Source organism: Mercurialis annua, linkage group LG7 (genome assembly GCF_937616625.2).
Source record: "Mercurialis annua linkage group LG7, ddMerAnnu1.2, whole genome shotgun sequence".
Taxonomy (NCBI): domain Eukaryota; kingdom Viridiplantae; phylum Streptophyta; class Magnoliopsida; order Malpighiales; family Euphorbiaceae; genus Mercurialis; species Mercurialis annua.
Genome location: NC_065576.1, coordinates 12,238,504 through 12,250,573, shown reverse-complemented (window position 1 = coordinate 12,250,573; position 12,070 = coordinate 12,238,504). Strand labels below are relative to the sequence as shown.

General features: G+C 33.3%; 2 protein-coding genes across 4 annotated transcripts; one reads left to right on the top strand and one right to left on the bottom strand.

The window, feature by feature from the left end:
* The first annotated feature begins 498 nt into the window (after positions 1–498).
* LOC126656820 (ethylene-responsive transcription factor ERF110-like) lies at positions 499–4,350 on the top strand. Its single transcript, XM_050351442.2, has 3 exons — positions 499–561; positions 2,873–3,176; positions 3,473–4,350. Exons 1-3 carry the CDS (start codon positions 499–501, stop codon positions 4,213–4,215), a joined length of 1,110 nt encoding a protein of 369 aa, XP_050207399.2. The 3' UTR covers positions 4,216–4,350.
* A 1,356-nt stretch (positions 4,351–5,706) lies between these two features.
* Positions 5,707–10,993, bottom strand: LOC126655148 (26S proteasome non-ATPase regulatory subunit 12 homolog A). 3 transcript variants are annotated; one of them, XM_050349163.2, is made up of 12 exons: positions 10,887–10,993; positions 10,601–10,786; positions 10,346–10,453; positions 10,139–10,243; positions 9,938–9,994; positions 9,466–9,662; positions 8,155–8,254; positions 7,956–8,068; positions 7,710–7,863; positions 7,535–7,612; positions 6,144–6,381; positions 5,707–6,052 (listed from the first exon to the last, which is right to left on the bottom strand). In XM_050349163.2, the coding sequence occupies exons 1-11, from the start codon at positions 10,887–10,889 to the stop codon at positions 6,163–6,165; spliced, it is 1,320 nt and encodes a 439-aa protein (XP_050205120.1). In that variant the 5' UTR covers positions 10,890–10,993; the 3' UTR covers positions 5,707–6,052; positions 6,144–6,162. The 3 variants fall into 3 exon arrangements, with proteins under 3 accessions (XP_050205120.1, XP_050205119.1, XP_050205118.1); XM_050349162.2 differs by lacking the exon at positions 10,887–10,993 and having other exon boundaries at positions 5,707–6,066; positions 10,601–10,802; XM_050349161.2 differs by lacking the exon at positions 10,887–10,993 and having other exon boundaries at positions 10,601–10,802.
* Positions 10,994–12,070: the final 1,077 nt, after the last annotated feature.

Genomic DNA, 12,070 nt, shown 5'->3' with positions numbered 1-12,070 from the left:
TCACTTAAACACAAAATCATATAATATGAACTAGTTTAGGAACCGAAATGACTCAATTTTATCATTGATTGACCTAAAAATGTCATCCTTAATTGATTTAAAAATAAAGAGTATTGTCTGGCTAATAATCTATCAATGACGCTTCACTTTAGCGTCTTCTATCATTGAACCTCCTAAATTTAAAAAATGAACACTAAAATCCGTAAGTTTAATGTCGGCGTTTGCTAAACTCCTTTTATCCAAAAAATGATTAAAATACTCCTAAAAATTATTAATTAACTAAAAAAAATGTCAAAGCCAATCAAATCCAATCACACTAAACCTAAACCACTCACCCACCCAATAAAACCAAACCATTCAACCCTTAACCGCCACCCCTGCCGCTACCGTTTTCCAGCCATCGCCCCCTACCCACCGACGCTTCTATTGCCAAAACATTTTCGGCCTTGTTCTTCACGGAGAACACCCTGACATGTTCTTCACGAAGGTGAAGAAAAAATGGTCTGTTCTTCACGGAAAACAGACCCATCTGAGTATGTAGCAGTCGTGCGACTAAAGTTTGTATTATTATGGCAAATAAAGCTAATCTAGTTCCCTTTATTTTAAAGGTTGTAATAGATGCCTTCAACGACGACTTTTTACTTTGTAATTTTATCAGTTTGATAGCACACGACTACTTTAGTTTAATTGAGATGCATAAATGTTGTTCTAATCATAAAAAATCTATTATCTAATTGGTTGGGGCATTGTCCCTTCGATTATCAAATTCTATGTACTGGCTGATTAATCAGCTTTTAATTAAAAGAATTTTTTATTCAAAAAAACAAAGAAAGTAAATTTCATTTTTATTCTAATTTCAATATAATTCCAATTTAACATTAATTGTCTAAAATGTATTTGAAATAGATAATCAAATCCTGGCCAAAGCTTGAATTTGCAAAATTAAGATGTATAACAAATTTTGTCACGTGGTATATTACACCACAAATTAATAAATTAATTGAAAAGGGCAATTTAGATGTGCTTATACTTGAACATTCACACATCAGTCGACATGAACATAATAGTAATTCCCATCCTAATCCTTACGCGTGAAATCAACTTAGTAGTACCGCAAAATAACAGAACTTCCAATAAATATTTCGTTTTAAGGCATCTAATTTTGAATCTTGTTCAATGAACCCATAAAAAAGATAAAACTCTTCTAATATATAATTTATTTTTATTATATAAAAATTTATATTTATATTTATATTTTTGTTTTTTAAATTCTTTTTAAAAATCAAAGCTGTATTATTATAATTTTATATTATTATAATTTTATATTTTATTGATAGTCTTTCGTTTTAAAATGTCTGTTTATATTCTATATAATAATCTAGCGGTTCACAATAGGAGTATTGCATTTGGTTCAAAACGAATTAAAAAATTTGTTTTTTTTTTGTGACGAGAACTCACTCTACTAAGCCGAAACTCAATATCATTATCAAACCCTGCTTCTTTTTAAAACTGAATCGAGCTAAAATTTTGAAGATTATAATTTTCAGACTAAACAAAATAGTCACTTAGGTCGATTCTTTTTTGGTCATTCAGTTTGTACTAAAATTTATCTTTTTAAAAAAATTACATCTAAAATCGAACCGAATTAAAAAATTAAAAACTAACTATAATATTAAACCGAATATAATTTAATTTATTATTTGCTTATATTATTTTTCATTAGTTTAATTGAAAACTTGTTTTTTTCATAATTATTTTACTTATTATTTTTTTGTGCTAAAATACCAAAAATGAATTTGTTTTCCATAATTGACAACTTCAATTAAAGGTAGAGTGAGATTTAGAGTGGGCCGACATGTTCAACACCGACTTGAAGTGCAAGTAAGAAACCTCTGTGTTGCTTCCTTTATTTTTCATCATCATCTATTAGATAGACAGATAGAAGGTCAAATTTATCTTTAGGCCTATGTACTTTCAAAACTTTTTATTTAGTCTCTTTTAAAAAAATAATTTTTATTTAGTTTCTATTTTTAATTTAATTTAAATATTAAGATTATCTTTTAACAAATAAATGTATATAATACCGCTATGAAACACGTGCGAGACCGAATTTAAATGTTCAGTCAACTCTGACATATTTGCAAAATAGGACATATCATCAAATTTTTGGAGGGATCAGATAAATGAATATCTATAAATACATAGGCCAATTGAATAATATTTTTTAAAAAAACTAAATAAATATAAATTTAAAAGTATTAGGAAGTTTTTGTCATTTCTGACATTGAAATGATTAATTATTCAACAATTTCATACACTTCCAACTTCCGTCAATAAAAGGACCTATAACAAAAAAAAAACAAATAGTATAAGGACCTATTAAACGACATTTTAAAAAAATATCAAATATATAAAATATCAAAAAAATATAAGGACCTTTTGGTGAATTAAGCCAAAATCAAAAGACGGAGGGATAGGCACAGCCTAGTGTATAAATCCGTTCACATTCTAGAAACCAACCATTACCCAAAATCAAATTTGACTTCAACGTTTAACTTTGACACTTATATTTAAACATTATTTTTTAATCTTTTCCCGTCAACTTGCTGCAAACCTATAACAACAACAAACAGTTCAAACAAAAATCTCATCCATAAATATAAATAATAAACAAAATTTTGCTTCTTATTGAGCAAGTATAACCGCCTTTCTTTCTTAAGCTGCAATTCTTGGGTTTAAGGCGGCGTACTTTACTGCCTATATAACACTTCTTTTACACCATTCTTGATTCTTGAAACGTATAATAATTTCATTTTTACTGCATTTTCTTGGCTGTTTAGTTATTGGGTATACGAAGGCGGGCTTTTAAAAGGTGGCGAATCGAAGCGATAAAGGCGCTGAAAAGAGAGAAGTTGGTGATGGAGAATGGACTTATAATGAGCCATTGATGAATATTTTCGGTTTGAGTAGGGAAAAAGAGATGTCTGCTATGGTTACTGCTTTAACTCATGTAGTTACCGGGGATGTGCCTTCTGATTTCGTGACATTTTCGAATAATTGTTCGAGTTCTTCTTCGAGCGTTGGAGCTAAACGAGCTCGAGAAGATGATGATCGTGATTTTGATGAAGATTTTACTAACCTTTATAAACATCCATTTCTTCATGATCTTTCAAATGGTAATTATCTTTTTTTTCTTCCTCTTTATTTCAATTCAATAATACCCTCTTTTTTTCAATACAATAGTTCTCTTTTATAACAAACCAAACCAAACCAAACCAAAATGATCCATCGAACCGCTTAATTTAGTTTAATACGGTTCAAATATTCTTATAAATTAAATTGAAATTGATATAGGTACATCATCTTTATGTTATTACAAGCTTTATATAGTTAATAACTATACTTGTACTTTTCATCTAACTATTATTTTAATGATCTAACTTTGTTTTATAATTATTGTTTTCTCGAGCAGCTGCAGAGAGTTCAAAGATGGTAACAACTAGCATAAGCATACCAACAACACAGCCAACGTATACTCCAATATACGAGCATAACGAGACCAACTACAGAGAAGAACCGAAAAGAAAATACAGAGGAGTAAGGCAGAGACCGTGGGGGAAATGGGCAGCTGAAATAAGGGATCCTGTCAAGGCAGCTCGAGTTTGGTTAGGCACTTTCGACACAGCTGAAGCAGCAGCAAGGGCTTATGATGAAGCTGCCCTTAGATTTAGAGGCAGCAAAGCGAAACTCAATTTCCCTGAAAATGTCAGGCTCAGGCCGGTTACTTCTACTTCTACTTCCAATCCTATGACTTCACAACAGTTGGCCGTTTCTGATTCTTCGGATGCTCTTTTCTCTGTTCCGGATACTACTCAGACGATGACTCACTCTCATCAAACTGTTCGTGGCCGTATGCAGAATCCTGAAAGAGATTTTATGAGCCATAATCCTGATGAGTTGGTTTTAGGTGTTGGTGGTTATAATATTCAAAGGCAGCCATGGAGTTTATACGACCAGATGGTTCATTCATCTTCAGGATCTTCTCATTTTGCTGCTTCTACTTTTTCTTCATTGGATCCTTTGCTTTTTTCATCTCCAACATCCGGTGGCTTCATGACTACTTCCACCGGTGAGAGCGGTGGCGGTGATGGTGGTGGAGATGTCTCGGGACCAGCATGGTCGGATTACGGCCATCATAAGTCTGCCTCCCATTGATGCACGCGATTTTGCTTTCATATATTCTTTTGCCTACATTAGTACTGTCAATTTTGAAGTAGGATGTAATTTTATGGCAATTTTCATGTTATTGCCATTAATTTTTTGCTGTAATGGGGATTCTTTTTATTATTTGATTGTGAGTATAGTTTGTAGTTAGTTAGATTCATATGATATTATATCCAAATACACTTAATTATAACTAAGATAAATGAGGAGTCAGTGGCATTTTAGTATTTTGTAAGGGATCATGAAATTGCGGCATTTGATTGATTTTTCCCACCTTTTAGAGACAAATTTAAATATTACAAATTTGGTACAATTTGAAGAAAATTTAGAAAATAAGCTTTATTCTTTTGTGCCAAATCGTGAACTACTCTGTTTCTAGAACGGTTAATATATTGGACTTCGTAATTATGAAAGAGCGATTTTAATTGCCAAATATCTTGACAAATATCTAGCAGGAAGCCTTAATACAGACTTGAGATACTTGGATGACGTCACCTTTATAAATTACTTTAGCCCAATGCTTCCATAGATTCCATTGCATAACTTTTCGGAACCTAGAATAATTCCTTGTCCATTTTGTGCAATTCGTGCAATTGATCCAAATTTATGCTCCTTATTGGTACCTGCATCATAGGACACTCAGCAGGAAGCCTTGATACAGACTACCCAGCAGGAAGCCTTGATACAGACTTCCGATTTGAATGATTGAGATACTTGGATGACGTCGCCTTTAAAAATTACTTTAGCCCAATGCTTCCATAGATTCCATTGCATAACTGCATCATAGGACCCTCCCTGTTGCAATTGATCCAAATTTACTTCACTTTCATCAAGAGGTTGTTGTAGACACTCCCTTATTGAGTTGACCTAGGACATTTGTGGTTTTAAGACTACTTCTTCTTTTGCCATTATGCTTCCTGGTATACACTCACTGATCTTCTTTAGAGCCACAGTGAGGGCAGCAGAGGTTACATTGGATTCTAAAATTTAATGCCTCCGCCGTAGGTAATCCTTCAACTATAGACCACCATGTAAACACTTTGATTTTGTTTGGGATATTTAGATTCCATAGCCATTGGCATTGTAATTTTGAAAGTATTTGTGGGTTTAGGATCGAATCATGTTGATATTGAAGGGAGATGTAATATCCTAACTTTACTGTAAGGTTTTTATTGCCTGGAACATTACTGGTATTTGTAAAACAATTAATTTCTGATTAAGATTTCTAAGTGGAGACTAGAGTTAAGTGTTTAAGATTCCCAAGTGAACATCTATGTAAATAAAATTATTCTATTAAATTTTAACTATTAACCATTGCTGTTAGAGGTGTTCATAAATCCAACAGTTAACAGCAGCCCCAAAGCTTTTCATTTCAACCATCTAATTAGCTCCTAGCAGCAACAAAAATCAACTCAACCGGAACTTTAACTGCCGAATACAAAAGGCTCAACACAAAAGATTGCGCAAAACGAGCCGCGAATGTGAACCTCAAGAAAACCAATAACATTTAAAGATGATTGAAGTATAGCTCAGCCTGAGCACAAATGGTAAAGGGCTGCATAAAAAGAAAGAAAAATTTAAAGTTGCTAAGAAGATCCAATATTTCCACTGCTATAACACAAAGCCCTTAGTTTTCCTGCCATTAGCCAGTGGTGTGAGTTATATGCCAGAAGTATACAACAATCTTTACTTTCAGTCCTAAGAAGCATATCGAGTTCACTATTTCTACTAAAGCAAAAGCTATAATAACTTCTGGTCAAACGCATGCCTGGTTAACCTTAACCAGCACAGAATTTCATGATCACGGAAAAAGCTCAAATTGGCAAACCTGTAAATTAGAGTCTTGATATTATCAGTGATTCAACAAAATGTAATTTCAAGAGAAACAAAGAGAGGTGGAGATGGAGGAGAAAATGTACCTGGATGCAATCATTCCTTTCAGACCTTCAGAGCAGCTTTGTGTACCATGGTTTCTTTGTGTATTTGGTGGCAACTCTTCTCCACAAGATCAAGTAACTTCTCCAAGTTCACCGCCCACGAGTTGAGAATGGCATTGCTATCCTTGGCTACTTGGAAACAGACTATCCCCATTGGCCTGTCAATCTTTGCCACCAGAGCTCTGGATACAACCATATCTGAGAGGTGCTTCTCAGCTTCCTATATTAAATGGAACACAATATTTTGAATCTATATAGGACTATAGTATAAAGGTAAGGAACATTGAATAAATCTAGATAGAGAAAAATATCAGATGCTCTTTTTCTTTAACTTCGTTCCAAAATTTGAACCTATTAACTAAGAGATTATCTCGCTACTGACTAATGAGAACTATACACTTTATGTGCTATTAAACTCGCAGTAAAATCCAAAAAAGAGTGATGCACCTTCTTTCCCTTCTAACCAAAACCCAATCCACAAAGAGAACAGTTGTAAAAGTTCTGTAAATTAAGCAAGTAACTAAAAACTACCTAACCTGATGTCTAGAATTTTCAATGCAAATGAATTCTATTCCCATATTGAGAAATTGAATAGATGGATCTTTAAGCTGATCTAGGGCTGCATATCCAGTTGGTGAAAACACAAAAGGTAAAAAGACTGTAAAGCGTAGATTGTATCTTCCCACAGGAGCATATAGAACCAAAGGCTTACAAATTGGCAGCACAATAACATTACTAGTATAGTACCAAACATCACAAACATGAATTTGCAAGAAATTGTGTAAATGCCTATATTGGAAGTAAGATATCATCAATACTTCAATACTGAAGACGACAGATAAAAATTGCCCAAATGGTTATGAGATATGAAGCACAGGAACTTTAAGAAAGCTATTTTGGGCCGTTTCGATAAATAACAAAAATTAGATACTCGTTTTCTATTAAAAACCCCATTAGAATTACCCACAAATAAAAGAAAATCTAATCAGTTACCCACAATAGCTTATGCCCATCAGTCATAGCCTTATAACAAGAGATCTGGGAAAATATTCAATGGGAATTTCTCCAATTTTTGTTTGAAGACGTACCGGATTTCCTAACTTAGTCTAAAAAGGAAACCCAGTCATATTCAAATGTGAAATGTGAACAATACAACTCAAATGGCAATAACAGTACTTCTATCCACTATAATCAAATATCACTCTACGGAAGAGAGCCTTGCAAATTTATTTTTTAAAATTGAACAGTATAATTACCATACAGAATGAAAGTAAAAAGAGAAGCACACATGAGCCTACATGTACACACACAATACAACTAAATATTTTGACTAAAACGAAATACAAAAATAACAAGTATCGGGATAAACAAACCTGAACACTGAGACACAACAGCTCTGCAATTCTCTTCACAGTAATCCTTGAGTAGTACTTCGAAACAACAAGGATGTTCTGAAACGCAGCAATCATGTTACAAGTAAATAACAGTGAATCAAAGGAATTTACCAAAGTAGAGAAAAGTTCAGCATTTCGTATCACAAGAAATTACATGTTCAATTATTCTTTGCTTCAAATCTTCAGCTGCTTTGTCACCCAAAGAGCCTCCAAGCAAGTTCTTCTCATTTTCAAAGTCATCCTTAAATGTATTCCAAAGAGAAGTCCATTGGATGACCTCCATGGTTACCAATTGTTTTAAAAGCAACCTATAACATAACATTGAATGAAGATATAAATCAATAAATACTTTGCAACTAGACTTTACAAAATCGTAATGAAGACAGTAACGCATACATACTTAAACTTTGGAATTTCAGAGAGATTTTTATCTTCCAATGTAGAATTCAAAAGGCTTGACTGCATTGGATCATGTGGTGCCAGGACTAGAAACCAACAGATTTTCCTCAAAACCTACAGAAGTACAAAAATAGATTTCAGAGCACTGCATTCAAAGCCATAAAACCTTTCCAGAACACAAGTTGAGAAGAAGCATTTACCGGAATCCATTGTTTTGGGTTTTGCTTAACAGAAGGGATCTCGTATATTGCCTTGTAGCAACGACATATTTCAAGGTATTCATTATCATGGGAGTAATACCTAAATGGATGAACATTAACTCATTGTAAGCTTCATAAATCCCATGACGGTAAAATAACATGAAAACTATTAAAGACACAGTATCAATGCTACAAATGATAAAAATTGTATAAAACAGAAAGCTATGAAGGATCAAATTCCAAATTGAAACCAAAAGACAAGTCCCAGAATTTTCAAAATTAGTACTGGGATGCATGTGGCTATTCAACAGCAATAAGTGATGTATAAACACTAGACTTTTGGCATACACTTGAGATAACAAACTGTGGCGAATTGGTACATTTATGCAAACATTGACTTTGTAAATCAGAGAAATTAATTTATACATGATACGGTCTGTTGCTTTCTGACATTCATAACACCTCTAACAGTTAATGCGACTTGAGACTCCATTTCTAACCTAGTAATTTAGATCTAGCAATATTAGGTGTAAGCTGCGACTGCATATATGCAAGCTAATTATGTCAAGAATTGCATCTTTGTCTCCACTCAAGATACAATATGAATGTCAAAGGAGCTAAACACAAGTGTTTGGAGTAAGTGTTCTTTGATTCAAACAAGTAGTAACAAAATTTCCTGAAAAATAACCTGTATATCAAAGTATTTATGGTTTCTCTAATATATCTCGAGTATATCATCCTATAACCAACAATAAGCTAACAAGTCCAAGCCGAACACCAAATCATATTTATGATAAAACAAAGCATTGAGAAGTGAAACACAGTATCCCTGAATGTACTCAAAGCAATAAAAACCCAAACTAAATGCCGGATCATATTTTTTATGAATAAAAACAGGCCAAACATGAACCACTAAGAAGTATAACACACTATTCCCCAATGTTCACTCAAAGTCAAAGCAATTCCAAGTCAAATGCTGAATCATATTTTTGGTAAACAAAAGCAGGCTGAACATGAACCACAAAGGAGTAAACAGTACCCCCAGATGTTCACCCAAAACAACAATGAATATTGTTTACACGAATTGGAAAAACAATATCAGCAGTATGAAATTAGATCGCTATAACGAGATGGTAGTAAATAGACCCACAATTAAGAGGAATAAGTCAACATCCAAGGATAAAGCTATGACCAAGGAATGTTGCAACCTAATTGAGCATCTTCATGATGTTAAATATTAAAAATCTATGCAATACGATCATTTACAAGACGATGAGGCAAGAGCGGCCGGAAACAAATAAAATCATATACCGTATCATCAATTCATAGTAGATCCGCTTTAACTCTGGCAGTGATGGTATATCAGCAGGGGCCTCTTCAACAAGATTATCACCTTCCTTGGGTTTCTTCTTTTCCTTGGAAGGATCAACCTCAAATACCCTTGGACTAATCTTCCTTGACAAAATTTGGGCACGGACATAATCCTGGCGGTCCAGGCATAGACGCACCTGCAAAAAATCACACATAAATTGACATGGAATTAACAACATAACCGCACCTCAAATATGTTAGAAGAATAAACAATATTGCTAAAAGAATAACTACTATATTTATACCCTAACAGCGTATGACCTTGTAAAGGATCATAGTCAGGTTTAGCTTTTATCACTTTTACATGGAATGACAGAATTTAGACCTTAGACTAACAAAAAGCTTATACCGTTGAAAAATACTATGGTTAAGTACTAAATAATAATATAGGGGAGAAAGAAGAAGCACATACTTGTTCAAGAATGAAGGCAATTTTCTCTGTTTTAGCCATAGCACCAAAAGTTTCCACCTGCATATAAAAATACCAAAGAGCTCGTAAAAAGACAAAAAAAATACAGGAGAAGCTAACTCAATAGGCATTGAACTCTTTTTTCCCTAGTATAGAAACAGAAAGCGGAATCAGATTAATTGCAAAAGAAATGCCAAAACTTACTGCAACTTCTTGCATGAGATCAGCAGCTTCAGCTATAAGCCCCTGGCTTTCCTTAATCTTGGCTAGTGTTTTGATCAACCGCGCTCTCTCAATTTCAACATAAATCTATGGCGTAACGTAAAATCATTAAACATAATGTGCGATGAAATTCAAATAGACACAAAAACTGAAATCAAAAAGCTTCTAAATTCTTCAATAAGAAGTCACCTTTCCAGCAGAGACATTGTTAAGTGTCTTAATAAGTTCAATACGAGTTTCGAGATCCGGTGTCTGGTCAATGTACTGCATTGCTTGCTGGACCATTGCAGTTACAGCCTGTATGTTAAAGAGAAAAAAGATTAACAAATCTAACCCTAACCCTAACCCTAACCCTAATTGTAACAAAGAAAAATCATCAAAAACAATCTAATTCATAACCAGAACTAAATCATCACATTCAAACACTAAAAACAATAGAATTACCTGCTTGAGTTGACCGCGTTTCTTGGAGAGAAGGAGAATTTGGTCATTAAGTAGCTTCCAGTCTTTAGCTTCGAAACAGAGTTGAAGAATCTCGGTGACGGATTTTTTGGTTCCGGCAACGTCACCGGCGAGCCTCATCTGCTTCTCTACATTCTGTAACTGATCGATTGCGGACTCTAAATTCGTCTGATTTTCCATTTCATTCAAAACAAAGTGAAATCAATCATTAAGATATATGAACGTAATTGAATAGATCTAACTTATAAAAAGTGATAATGTTAAATACCATTCTGAAAATCCCAGAAATCGCTAGAGAATGATGAGAGAAATTGATTTTTTTACTTAAATTCTGAGAGAGTCGTCTTTTTGTTTTGTTATAAAGAAGACGAAACCTACACTAACAAGAAACCTATGATATGGTTCGGGTCGGGTTGATCCAATGAACTCTGGCTAAAATACGATTGTTTAACAAATTACTTTTAGGTTCACGTATGTATTATAATTTACACTTTCGTTTTCTTTGTTTGAATCAAACGATACCGTTTTTCATATTTGTTTCCGTTAACATTTAAATTTTTCCTTTCTGTTTTAGAGTTAATCAATTAAGTCATCAAAACTTAATTAGATAAAAATAAAGCCTAATTTAACCATTTAATTTACATTTTTCATATGTATAAATAAGAATTAATATTGTATTTTTTTTAAAAATAAAATTCAATTTAATTCTTAATTTTGAATGTTTAAACTGTTATAATGGGATGTGGTAATGTTGTTTTTAGCATTGAATGTATTATTGGAGACACCTATTTTTCGGACAAGTAAAAAGTGATAAGAAACTGAAGCGTCTAATGGTGATTTACCATCCGGATGACGAGTTATCGATTTACTTGCTGGAATCTAAGCAGGCGTAATTTGTGCACAGTTGCAAACTTGGAGGATTAAAACGTAATTACGCGTAAATAGCTCATAAAAATCCAAAAAAAATATAATTTAAGTCTAGAAATTGGCCTAATTGCCATATTTTAGTAGTTTATGTCCAAAATTTGCAAGTTTTATGAACTGAAATTGACCACACTCAAATCCATAGGGTTTCAAGACTCGTTTTTAATAGTTTCGGGCACCAAATAATACTTTTAGACATATTTATCACTTAATTAATTATTTAATACGAATTTAAAAAGTAAAAACCTAAGGTAATTAATCTAAATCTAATCCTAATAATCGATCACTTAACACTATTTGACTATTGTTGTATATCTAAAACTCTAACTAAGAGAATTTAAAATCAACTTAACCTCTAACTAACCCTAGGTCACCCCTAACCACTATAAATAGAACCCTTAATCAGCCTAGCAAACGGTGGCACACAGACCCTAAACAGATAGACAGACAGAAAATTAGGCCACCATCTTGGTGTAGCAAACTCGAAAATCACAACACACACACAAAAATCCAGCCCTGAAACACCCT